We start from the raw sequence: 13,770 nt of genomic DNA on the forward strand, positions 1-13,770 counted from the left end.
GTGTCCACATGGGTTTTTCTTTGTTTACTCCAGCTTTACTGCCACATCTCAAAAATGTACGTGTTAGATAACCTGATGACTCTGAATTGATTCTTTAAGTGACCGTGTGCATGAGTGGGACCTACACTACACTAATGCTCCCTCTGTGGTCAGTTAGTGCCTTGGGCTTGACAGGGAAAGGTTCCAGGCCCCTCTGCGACCCTGAGTTGGACTAGGTGATATTGAGCATATAATTCAAGAGTTAAGAAGGTGATTTCATCTGTTTAAAGTCTCTAAACTTCCCCATCCTTTTCACAAAGCATTGCTAGCTGCTAGTAAGGGTTTAATGAATTAACAGGATGTTTAAGGAGAATTCATGTTTTGTTCACGCCACCAGAATTGTCTTTTGGTAGGTACATGTGATAGTAAACTTGAACTTTACATTGAATGTTTGAGTATAGTGACAAAATGCATAGATTAGATCTTTATTTGCTTCTGTCTGCTAAGGTATCTTTCGGTCATTTTGACTATTGCATTACTATGTGACATTACAACAGAAAACTGAGATTAGATAAGCATTATGGTTTATGTCGGGATGACCAACTCTGATCCTGGAGAGCCAAAGTGACTACAGGTTTTCATTCTAACCATTTTCATAATTAGTGACTAGTTTTTGCTACTAATTAACTTCATTTAGTTTATTTGCTATTTAAGACTCAGACCCTTTAAATCAGAGCTAAGCAATGTGGGTTCGGGTGGGCCATATTGGCTTCAGTTTTTTGTTCCAACCCAAGTGCTTCATGGGAAATCGTTTGTTGCTGATGCAGTACTTACTGCCAAAGTGACATTTTTCTGCCTCATTTTAGTTGTCCATCCACCCATTTTCCAACCCGCTGAATCCGAACACAGGGTCACGGGGGGTCTGCTGGTGCCAATCCCAGCCAACACAGGGCACAAGGCAGGAACCAATCCCGGGCAGGGTGCCAACCCACCGCAGGACACACCCACACACCAAGCACACACTAGGGCCAATTTGGAATCGCCAATCCACCTAGCCTGCATGTCTTTGGATTGTGGGAGGAAACCGGAGCGCCCGGTGGAAAACCACGCAGACACGGGGAGAACATGCAAACTCCACGCAGGGAGGACCCGGGTTCGCTTCCTGACTGTGAGACAGCAGCGCTACCACTGCGCCACCGTGCCGCCCTTCATTTTAGTTGTCCCTCTTGTTAAGATTTTGAACCCTTTAATTGCTTATTTTAGTCTTAAACAGCTGTATTCATTGTTTTAACTGCTCCTTATTAGCAACAAGATGCAAATGACAAAAGAACCAGCAGTTCTATATCTAGCTTGTCTCCATTTCCACTGGTATGTATTTAATCATTCACACGTACACACAAGGAAACTACAGAGAAAGTGAAGAACTGAAAATTACTCAAATGTTTTAAGCTTCAAATCACTTGGATGATAACATGTATCATTAGAAAGGAAATAAGAATTATGATTTAAGAATGAATTGAGATGGTCAAGTCAAAACACTAACATGCCATAAAATTAAATAAGGTCTGTGATTTGTGAGGATTGGCTTCTAATTAAACAACTGAATTGGAACAAAAACCTGCAACCACTGCGGCTCTCCCAGATTGGGGCTGGCCACCCCTGGTCTATGGATATACTAAGTGTTAAAATGCTGTGGTATTCAGGTGTACGGCATTTATGTATTTCCAGACAGATAGTAATCTTAAGTTAGTTTGGTTATTTGGTTAAACGTGCAGAAGGTGGATACTGTGCAGCCTCTTGTGTTGTTCTGCTGAAATGTTCTCATTATCATTAGGCACATTTACTGATGCGGATGTTTTTGAATACCAAAATCTGAATCTTTCTGCATCTCTTCTTGTAGACCTTTTCACCTCATTTTGACTGGGTCTACCGCTCCTCAAGACCTCTTTCCCCATCGTCAGAAAGCACAATTATAATGCGTGCTACTGAACCCTGGAATGGCAGCAAAAAAAAAAAATGAATGAATGATCCAGAGCATGAGAAACCAAGTATACTTCCTATTACTTGTGACAAAATTACAGAGCACATTAACAGAAGCAAAGACAAGAATGGAAATAAAATTGCTATTGTAAATACTGAAAACCATACACAACCCAAAATCATCCATCCATTTTCCAACCCGCTGAATCCGAATACAGGGTCACGGGGGTCTGCTGGAGCCAATCCCAGCCAACACAGGGCACAAGGCAAGAACCAATCCCGGGCAGGGTGCCAACCCACCGCAGGACACACACAAACACACCCACACACCAGGGCCAATTTAGAATCGCCAATCCAATGTCTTTGGATTGTGGGAGGAAACCGGAGCTCCCGGAGGAAACCCACGCAGACACGGGGGGAACATGCAAACTCCACGCAGGGAGGACCCGGGAAGCGAACCCAGGTCTCCTAACTGCGAAGCAGCAGCGCTACCACTGCGCCACCGTGCCGCCCTTTTTTTATTATATATGCTTTAAACTATCCATCCATCCATTTTCCAACCTGCTAAATCCGAATACAGGGTCACGGGGGGTCTGCTGGAGCCAATTCCAACCCAACACAGGGCAGGAACCAATCCTGGGCAGGGTACCAACCCACCGCAGGACACACAAACGGGCCAATTTTTAGAATCGCCAATCCACCTAACCTGCATGTCTTTGGATTGTGGGAGGAAACCGGAGCGCCCGGAGGAAACCCACGAGACACGGGAGAACATGCAAACTCCACGCAGGGAGGACCCGGGAAGCGAACCTGGGTCTCCTAACTGCGAGGCAGCAGCGCTACCACTGCGCCACCGTGCCGCCTAACCCAAAATCAACTACTTGCAAAATCCTGCACTGCAGTGCCCCTCTTCTCGCAATAATCCCCGCTCCAAATTACAGGACATAAAACGCTCAACAAATAATTTGTTACTTAAGATAGTATTAGTTTCTTAACACTGAATTAAAAAAAACCCATTGATATCCATCAGAAGAATTAATGGTTTCTTTAAAGTTTGCATTGTGAGGGTTTTACAGAGTTGTACCTCTAATATAGGGAAACACTCTTTTCATACAGGTCTGCCAGGTCCGCTCACAAATTCACAATCAAAACGGAAAGGATCGCTTATCTCTGTAGAAATTAACCTGGGTTTATCTGATGGTCTCCTGTAGGTAGAGTAATTTTACAAACTTCAAGTTACTTCATCCCGTTCTCTCAAGTGCCGATGCCCATCCTCTCCGGCTACTGCTCTTTAACCTTTTTAAGTATGGTCAGCCGCCTCATCCCTTTTAGCTCTAAATTGGCATCTGAGTCAGGTGCTTCTTTCAAGGGGGGTCTATAGGCTTTCCATATCTATTAAGACTCTTTACTATTTACAGAAGTGATGATGGGAACAGACGAACATGGATACCAAACACACGTGACAGCTGTTACAGGGATATGACACATCGTTTATTTTGAATGCATTTCAGATTTTCAGAAGATTGAAAGAACTGCCTGCTACATTTATATCGACCGATGTCGCAACTGTACAACAGAGAGCACACACAGCACCTGCGACAACGTATCGTTCATGTTTACCACTAATCCAATGTGTAATCTGATTTTACAGCAAGGTTGTTTTTTTTTTTTCACCTTACAATGGGTTATATTCATTTTTAACACATACAGCGGGTTCTCCACACACAAGACACACTTTTATATATTTAATAGGGGTCTTTTTAGGAGTCTTTTCAGCTGTACAACAGACAATTTATTGTAAGCACCAGCTGACTTTTCCATTTGGGCCCAGTTATGAGAGCAGTATTGTTCTTTGGAGTTCAGAATCCCTGCCTCTACTTTAAGTGCCATCTTCATGAGGCGCTGGATTGGTTTAGAAATGTGACACTCAGTGAGCCACTTAAATGTTCCCACCCACTTTTAAGTGCAGTTCACTCATGGTTGTCTCCAGAGACTAGAAGTACATAAGAAGTGAGAGTACTGAATAGCCAATTTTAAAAAGAGTGTGCTCTCCGAAGAGAGAGGTTGACTTTGAACGTACTTACATGATTACTGATACAATGAGAGAACATTTGCTAAAATTAAACGCTACAACGGAGTAGCCTAACATATTGCTAGAGAATAAGAACAACACAAACATTTGTGGTCCGTCATTATTTGTACTTAAGACATTACATGCTGTTAAGCTGAATTGCTAAAACAGCTCAAAATTAAAGATATTACTAAATGTTTTAAATAATGTTTATACAATAAAGATGCTGGGTGTGCAATACATGCAAAGTAAGCTGTGGATTTATTTTTAGGAAACCATAAATCTCAACAGCTTTAGTTTGATTAAAGTAGCACACCTAGCAGTCAGTTTTTTAACGTGATGGTTACTCTACTGCTGTCAATATTTTGTCAAGGTCCAAAAGTGAAACAAAAACAATAGAAGAAATTATTTTTCTGTGCAGGTAGGTAATTGTACTTCTTATGCCTGTTTTGCAATGTGATTACTTTCACACTTTTATTTTAATGTATGTCTGTTTGCTTTAAAGATTCCAGCTGATCAAGGAGAAATGGCTCTTAAAATGCTCAGAATGGTAACCAATCAGGAGTAAGTTCATTGGTACCCAGCTGGACTGGAGTCTTCAGACAGGAAAGAAAACTGCTCAGGTCACTGGAATTTCAAGCATAGTAAGCTTCCTGTGGAAACTTAACGTGTGGCTGCTTAGCTATTTTCTTCCTGAGTTTATATTGAATGCTTTATTCCTTCTTTTTAAAGAGCCACTTTTCAGGGATGTTCTTCCTTTTGTGCACAATCATTGGAACAATTTGTGTTCATCGTAATATGTAAAAATTAGTCTGAATTAAACTGGGTTGATTTTTATATGAGTTGTCTTTTTTATTTTGTAAATTACACAATTCTTAACAGATTTGTTATGTTTTACATGCCATGCCCATATCTTATTGCCCAATATATTTGATTAGGTCTAACTATATTTCTACTGGGATGAAAATTCAAATGCTTGTCGGTGCAATATGACTTAGTGGGCTGTGACGGAGACTTGGAATGACAATGTTACAAGCTGGCTTGTGCTTGAAGTAACTTGAAACTTGCTTTTTGGAGTAATCAAAAAAAGTGTAGTACATGTCAATCATTTTGCATGGCTCTGACTGCCAGCAGTTTTGACAAGAACAGGCCATTCATTGCAGCATAACTGATAACTGATCTGTTCACTCTGTGTTTTCAAAATATTTACCAGTACAGAATCAGATGGCCTCCACACTGTACTTCAGAGGAGCTTTATGTTGTATCATGTTTCAGTTTCCCGCTATGCAAAGAAATATGACCTAATATTTATAACTTAACTTTCACATTTGCGTCCACATTTCTGTTGAAGAGTGTATTTTAAATGGACAGTTTAGGGGTGGGCAATATAGGCAATATCATGAAATTTACCAAATTTGGTATATCTCACAGTACTGGCCTAAAAATCCAAAAATGTCCAAATTAAAGCCATTCTATTCTATGAAAATGATTTTGGAGTATTTTTTAAACTTGAATTCAAGCAAGATTATTTTTATATTATTTAATATCATGTAAATTGCAATTTTAATAATAATTCTTGACATTCCTACAGGGAGTGCAGAATTATTAGGCAAGTTGTATTTTTGAGGATTAATTTTAATATGGAACAAACACAGTGCTATCTGTCAATCCAAAATGTTAATAAACCTGAAACCTGAATGTTTCACAACGGAAATGTGAGTGTGAACATCATCAGGGGAATACATATGTGCACAATTATTAGGCAACTATTAGTGTGCAGATTTATTATGCAACTAAAGGAAAAATGAAAATTTTCCCATCTCACTTGTTTCTTTTCATCTGTTATAGTGAGAATAATAAACAAACACCTCAAAATGTACAAATAAACATCTCTGACATTTCAAAAAAAAAAAAAATTAATCAATCAATGACCAATATAGCCACCCTTCTTTCCAATAACAGTCATAAGCCAGTCTGTCAGTTTCTTGATCTGTTGACGATCAGCTTTTTGTGGAGCAGTGACTACAGCCTCCCAGACACTCTTCAGAGAGGTGTATTGTTTTTCTCCCCCGTAAATCTAGCGTTTAAGAAGTGCCCACAAGTTCTCGATAGGGTTTAGGTCAGATGAGGAAGGGGGCCATGTCATTATTCCTTCATCTTTAAGGCCTTTACTGGCTGGCCACGCAGTGGAGAACTTCGATGCAAGTGATGGAGCATTGGCCTGCATAAAAATCATGGTCTTCTTCCTGTATCACTGTTTGAAGAAAGTGTCTTCGAAAAACTGGCAGTAGGTTTGGGAGTTGATTTTGAGTTCATCTTCCATGCAAAAAGGTCCAACTAGCTCATCTTTAAAAATACCAGCTCATACCAGTACCCCACCTCCACGTTGGAGTGGAGCTCTGTGCCCATTACTGATCCACAGGTCCATCCATCTGGTCCATCAAGAGTCACTCTCATCTCATCGGTCCATAAAACCTTTGAAAAAAATCTGTCTTCAGATATTTCTTGGCCCAGTTTTGACGTTTCAACTTATGTTTCTTGTTCAGTGGTGGTTGGGTTTCAGCCCTCCTTACCTTGGCCATGTCTTTGAGCACTGAACACCTTGTACTTCTGGGCACTCCAGGTAGGTTGCAGCTCTGGAATATGAAAGTACTGGAGGATAATGGGTTCCTGGTAGCTTCACGTTTGATTCTTCTCAAATCTTTGGCAGCTAATTTGCGTCTTTTGTTCTCAACACGTTTCTTGCGACCCTGTTGACTATTTGCAACAAAATGTTTGATGGTTCTGTGATCACACACCAATATCTTAGCAATTCCAAAAGTGCTGCATCCCTCTGAAAGACTTTTTACAATTTTTGACTTTTCAGAGTCAGTTAAATCTCTTTTTTGGCCCATTTTGTCCGAGGAAAACTAGCTGCCTAATAATTCTGCACACCTTGATATAGGGTGTTGATCTCCCTAGGCCACACCCTCCCTCATTACACAAATACACATCACCTGACGTGCTTAAATCCAATAAGCATTCAAGTTAATACAGCTTGGAGTTGGAATATACGCATTAAAAATGATGATATGGTCAAAATACTCACTTGCCTAATAATTGTGCACACAGTGTATAGTGTTTTTCTCACTACTAACAGTGCTTTTTCATAGTGAGTCAGGAGTCGCTTCATCCACCACTAATGTGTAGCATCCACCTGGATGATGTGACAGCAGACATTTTTGCACCAGTATGCTTTCCACACATTAGTTCTCAGGTGGTTAAGTGGTGTGAGAGAGCCAATTAGAGACGGGGAATGATTAGGGGGCCAGAATGACTAGGTCATGGTGGGCAATTTAGCCAGAATATTGGGATGCACCCTACTCTTTATGAAGGATGCCAAGGGATCTTTTATGACAACAGAGAGTCAGGACCTCACTGAAGGATGGAGCCATGCAGTGGGGCATTTAGACCACAGGATAAGTGCCCCCCTGTTGGCCTCACTAATACCTCTCCAAGCAAACACCCATTCCTTCATAGATGGTCTCCCATCCAAGTATTGGCCAGACCCAAACATGCTTAGCTTCAGTTGAATGTTCTGTTCGGAAATGCATGTGGTATGGCTACTGGCTAAACAATTCAAACAGAGAAGAAACTTACCAAATAATAAATACGCTTTTAGAGTGAATCCTGTCTTTCAGCAGTGCAAATTTAGTAAATAAAAAGTCCACAGTGTGCCACCTTCTGTGTAATGTTTACACACAACTTGGAACACAAAGTACTCTGCCAGTCCCAAAGTTTGCCAACTGTCTGAGAACGGCAAAGCTGACAGTATATGAAGTACACAGCCATTAAAAATTTGAAGTAGGGAAAGGAACACATGAGGTGGCACATTGTGGATGGAGCCAGTTGTGTGGTCAGTGTACAGCACATGTCAAACTGATACTGGCTACATACTCTGTATTCCGATGTGCGTGTAAACATTACAATGCACAGACACAGCATACCCAACAATGTATGCAAAACCAAGAATATGCAGTCGGCTTTCTACTCACGTGTAAGCATCTGCCATAAATCCATGTGTATGTGAATAAATATACGTGAGAGTATGTGTATGTGATTTAATATTTGCACCAGCATTTTGGTACAGCTGCACTCAAATCATACTTTTTTTTTTTTTCTTAAAGGCACCTCTTTTGTAGCCAAATATTATGCTCCATCAATCTTTCCATGTTTACAATGAAGGCCCACTGTTCATTCTCGCATTTGCATACATTATTGGGTCTGCAGAAGCATTGGGATTGAGATTCCTCTATAGTTTTTATATATTGACATGTACAGTGGTGTGAAAAACTATTTGCCCCCTTCCTGATTTCTAATTCTTTTGCATGTTTGTCACACAAAATGTTTCTGATCATCAAACACATTTAACCATTAGTCAAATATAACACAAGTAAACACAAAATGCAGTTTTTAAATGATGGTTTTTATTATTTAGGGAGAAAAAAATCCAAACCTACATGGCCCTGTGTGAAAAGTAATTGCCCCCTGAACCTAATAACTGGTTGGGCCACCCTTAGCAGCAATAACTGCAATCAAGCGTTTGCGATAACTTGCAATGAGTCTTTTACAGCGCTCTGGAGGAATTTTGGCCCACTCATCTTTGCAGAATTGTTGTAATTCAGCTTTATTTGAGGGTTTTCTAGCATGAACCGCCTTTTTAAGGTCATGCCATAGCATCTCAATTGGATTCAGGTCAGGACTTTGACTAGGCCACTCCAAAGCCTTCATTTTGTTTTTCTTCAGCCATTCAGAGGTGGATTTGCTGGTGTGTTTTGGGTCATTGTCCTGTTGCAACACCCAAGATCGCTTCAGCTTGAGTTGACGAACAGATGGCCGGACATTCTCCTTCAGGATTTTTTGGTAGACAGTAGAATTCATGGTTCCATCTATCACAGCAAGCCTTCCAGGTCCTGAAGCAGCAAAACAACCCCAGACCATCACACTACCACCACCATATTTTACTGTTGGTATGATGTTCTTTTTCTGAAATGCTGTGTTCCTTTTACGCCAGATGTAACGGGACATTTCCTTCCAAAAAGTTCAATTTTTGTCTCATCTGTCCACAAGGTATTTTCCCAAAAGTCTTGGCAATCATTGAGATGTTTCTTAGCAAAATTGAGACGAGCCCTAATGTTCTTTTTGCTTAACAATGGTTTGCATCTTGGAAATCTGCCATGCAGGCCGTTTTTGCCCAGTCTCTTTCTTATGGTGGAGTCGTGAACACTGACCTTAATTGAGGCAAGTGAGGCATGCAGTTCTTTAGACGTTGTCCTGAGGTCTTTTGTGACCTCTTGGATGAGTCGTCTCTGTGCTCTTGGGGTAATTTTAGTCGGCCGGCCACTCCTGGGAAGGTTCACCACTGTTCAATGTTTTTGCCATTTGTGGATAATGGCTCTCACTGTGGTTCACTGGAGTCCCAAAGCTTTAGAAATGGCTTTATAACCTTTATCAGACTGATAGATCTCAATTACTTCTGTTCTCATTTGTTCCTGAATTTCTTTGGATCTTGGCATGATGTCTAGCTTTTGAGGTGCGTTTGGTCTACTTCTCTGTGTCAGGCAGCTCCTATTTAAGTGATTTCTTGATTGAAACAAGTGTGGCAGTAATCAGGCCTGGGGTGGCTACGAAATTGAACTCAGGTGTGATACACCACAGTTAGGTTATTTTTTAACAAGGCGGCAATTACTTTTTCACACAGGGCCATGTAGGTTTGGATTTTTTTTCTCCCTAAATAATAAAAACCATCATTTAAAAACTGCATTTTGTGTTTACTTGTGTTATATTTGACTAATGGTTAAATGTGTTTGATGATCAGAAAAATTGTGTGTGACAAACATGCAAAAGAATACGAAATCAGGAAGGGGGCAAATAGTTTTTCACACCACTGTATGACTCTTTGTTCCTCCCTGCAGCTCCCTCTAGCAGCCCCTGTGGTATCCAGCAGGGCTGTGGATGAAAACTCCATTGTCCGTGATTCCCTGCTGGTCTTCGGGGCACCTCCATGCTGCAGGGAGGGGTCCATCTGGCGGCCTGGGGGTATTGGCCAAGATGACAAGCCGGCCATAGACCACAGTGTATGTGTGTATATATAAAAAATATACATGCAGTTGGTTCAGAACATATTTAGACCTCTTCCCTTTCTGCACACCATTACTATAATTTTAATATTAAGTGGATACATTTATCATTTGTGTCCTTTAGTCTACACTCTATATCCCATAATAACAAAGTGAAAACATGTTTTCAGAAAGGTTTGCAGATTTATTAAAAATCAAAAATTGAAATCTCTCCTTCATCTGAGTATTCAGGACCCTTAATTCAGTACTTTGTAGAAAACCATTTTTGGCATCAATTAAAGCTTCACGTCTTCTTGGGTAAGTCTTTGCAAGCTTTGCACACCTGGTTTTGGGCAGTTTATGTTGTTCTTCCTAGCAGACCCTCTCAAGCTCTGTTAGATTGGATGGGAAGCATCTGTAAACTGCCATCTTTAGGTCTCTCCACAGATGTTCTATGGGGTTTAATTCCAGGCTTTGGCTGCGCTACTCATGGACAGTCAGAGCCAAGTCACAATGCGATTCAAACTTTATCTTTACTGTTTGCTTCTGGCCATTGTCATGTTGAAAGTTGAACTGTCTCCCCAGTCTGAGGTCACACGCACTCTGGAGCAGGTTTTCTTTAAGGACCTCTCTGTAGTTGACTGCATTCCTCCATTCTGACCAGTCACCCTGTTTGTGCTGCAGAAATGCACCCCATAGCATGACTCTGCCACCACTGTGCTTCACCTTAGAAATGGTACTAGGCAGGTGATGAGCAGTACCTGGTCTTTGACAGACATACTGCTTGGAGCTGTGCCTAAAGTGTTTATTTTTTGTCTCATCAAACCAGAAGTGAAGTTCTGTTAGATTAACCACTGGATTGTTGTTCACTTCCTTGACCAAGGATATTTTTGCTCATTTACTTAGTTTGGCTGAACAACCAGCTTTAGCAAGAGCACTGGTGGCTTCAAACTTCTTCCATTTCACAATTATTGAGGCCACTGTGCCCGCGTTTTAGAAATGGTTTTATCCCATTCCCTTGATATATTCTTCAACACAGTTTGATTGTTGAGGTCAAGAGAGAATTCCTTAGGCCAGGTTTATACTTCATGTGACGCGAAGCATGCTCCAGCGGACGCTCCTGCTACGCAAGTGTTTTACTGTTTACTAGCCGACGCCCACTGTAGCATACGGCGGTGTAAGAACAGGAGCGGAAAACGGTGAGAAAGGAATTCAGAAATCAAGAAGAAAGAAATACTTCTTGAAAGACGCAGTTGTGAATAGGTGTTTTGCTGGAGACGACAGATAATCGAAAGATCTAACCCTAGAAAAAGCCACGTACAACTGACTGTGGCTGAAGACTGGTTGTTGTACTGTAGATTAACGCAAATCTTTGCAAACATAATGCAAGGCGGGATGTTGGGGTCGTATTTGAAGTAAATGACAATGGTAGCATGGAGAATCTCGGAAAGAGCTTGAATTTCAGCTTCACCATCATAAACTCCAGATGTTGCCGTGTATTGATAGTACTCATGACTGGTTGTGATAACTTGACTTGCGTTGGAAAGAACAACAGGAAGAACATCTCCAAATCTGTCTCAATGTGATGCAATGAAATCTACTGCCCTATGTCGTAGTGAGAGTGCATTGCCTTCGTCAACCGTTTGTGTCAAGAAATAATCCACTGATAGGAACAGGCAGTTGCCGGAATCCCGGAATAGAGATGACGTTGTACAAAAACCGGTCGACAGAGAAGATACTGTTGTTCATTTTGTAACAAAGGCAAAGGCAGCATGGGGGTGTATGGGAGGCCACAGGCCGCGTGGGGAAGGGTTTGGAAGAGGACGAATAGGAATCGAAAAATGCCGTGTGGGCTGAGTGTGGGCGGGACCGGTTTTGAAGAGGAAGCAGGACGAACCACAAGAGATATATATACTCAGCAAAAAAAGAAATGTCCCTTTTTCAGGACTGTGTATTTCAACAATAATGTTTTAAAAATCCAAATAACTTTACAGATCTTCATTGTAAACGGTTTAAACAATGTTTTCCATGCATGTTCAATTATCCATAATCAATTAATTAACATGCACCTGTGGAATGGTCGTTAAGACCAGCTTACAGAAAGTAGGCATTTAAAGTCACAGTTCTAAAAACGCAGGACACTAAAGAGACTTGTCTTTAAAACACCCAAAGAAAGATGCCCAGGGTCCCTGCTCATCTGCGTGAACGTGCATTAGGCATGCTGCAGGGAGGCATGAGGACTGCTGATGTGGCTAGGGCAATAAATTGCCATGTCCGCACTGTGAGACGCCTAAGACAGCGCTACAGGGAGACAGGAAGGACAGCTGATCATCCTCGCAGTGGAAGACCACGTGTAACAACACCTGCACAGGATCGGTACATCCGAATATCACACCTGCGTGACAGGTACAGGATGGCCACAACAACTGCCCGAGTCACACCAGGAACACACAATCCCTCCATCAGTGCTCAGACTGTCCGCAATAGGCTGAGAGAGGCTGGACTGAGGGCCTGTAGGCCTGTTGTAAGGCAGGTCCTTACCAGACATCACCAGCAACAACGCCGCCTATGGGCACAAACCCACCTTCGCTGGACCAGACAGGAGTGTCAAAAAGTGCTCTTCACTGATGAGTCACGGTTTTGTCTCACCAGGGGTGATGGACGGATTTGTGTTTATCGTCGAAGGAATTGAGCACATCTGGGACCTGTTGGATCGCAGGGTGAGGGCTAGGGCCATTCCCCCCAGAAATGTCCAGGAACTTGCAGGTGCCTTGGTGGAAGAGTGGGGTAACATCTCACAGCAAGAACTGACAAATGGGGTCCAATCCATGAGAAGGAGATGCACTGCAGTACTTCAAGCAGCTGGTGGCCACACCGGATACTGACTGGTACTTTTGAGTTTGATCCTCCCTTCATTCAGGGACACATTGTGAAACATTTTTAGTTTATGTCTTATGGTGTTGACTCTTTTAGTGTTCATACAAATATTTACACATTAAGTTTACTGAAAGTAAAAACAGTTGAAAGTCAGAGGACGTTTCTTTTTTTGCTGAGTATATATGAGATACTTGCGTGCGTACTTCACATAAATCTGGAAAAATCCACCAGGTGGCAGTGCGAGATATTATCACAGTGAGAACATGTTCGGCTTCGCTGTGTTGTGAATTGCCTGGAACACCCATTAAATTCCAATGACGCCTTACCGCAATATCTCTGAAAAAGATGTCAGTCATTGTCCAACTCGCTATATCTTAACACAGGGTCACAGGGATCTGCTGGAGACAATCCCAGTCAGCACAGGGCACAAGGCAGGAACAAATCCCGGGCTGGGCCTCAGCCCACCGCAGGCCATGACAAGGATGTTTATTGATTAAATCCATCAATCCAGGGATGTGTCCATTCCAGCAAGCATTGGGCACGAGGCAGAAACAATTCCTAGACGGGAATCAGCTCATCGCAAGGTGAATACAAGCACTCACATACACTGGCGTCATTTTAGTGTCACCAAATCTGCATATCTTTAGAAGGAAACCGGAGCTCACCCCAGGCAGGGAATACCAGAGACGTGACTCCCTGTGAGACAGCAGTGCTACCGCTCAGCCACTGTGTCACCCCCACGTATGTTATTAGTGACAGTATTCA

General features: G+C 41.9%; 1 protein-coding gene across 1 annotated transcript in view; it reads left to right on the forward strand.

Moving 5' to 3' along the window:
• The window catches only part of scpep1 (serine carboxypeptidase 1), a 29,108-nt gene extending 24,241 nt beyond the window's left edge, over nt 1–4,867 (forward strand). The window contains exon 13 of the mRNA XM_039739628.1: nt 4,536–4,867. Coding sequence (XP_039595562.1) covers nt 4,536–4,598 — 63 coding nt within the window. The 3' untranslated portion in view covers nt 4,599–4,867. The remainder of the gene's footprint in view (nt 1–4,535) is intronic.
• The last annotated feature ends 8,903 nt before the right edge of the window (nt 4,868–13,770 follow it).

This window comes from Polypterus senegalus, chromosome 17, assembly GCF_016835505.1.
Source record: "Polypterus senegalus isolate Bchr_013 chromosome 17, ASM1683550v1, whole genome shotgun sequence".
Classification (NCBI taxonomy): Eukaryota; Metazoa; Chordata; class Cladistia; order Polypteriformes; family Polypteridae; genus Polypterus; species Polypterus senegalus.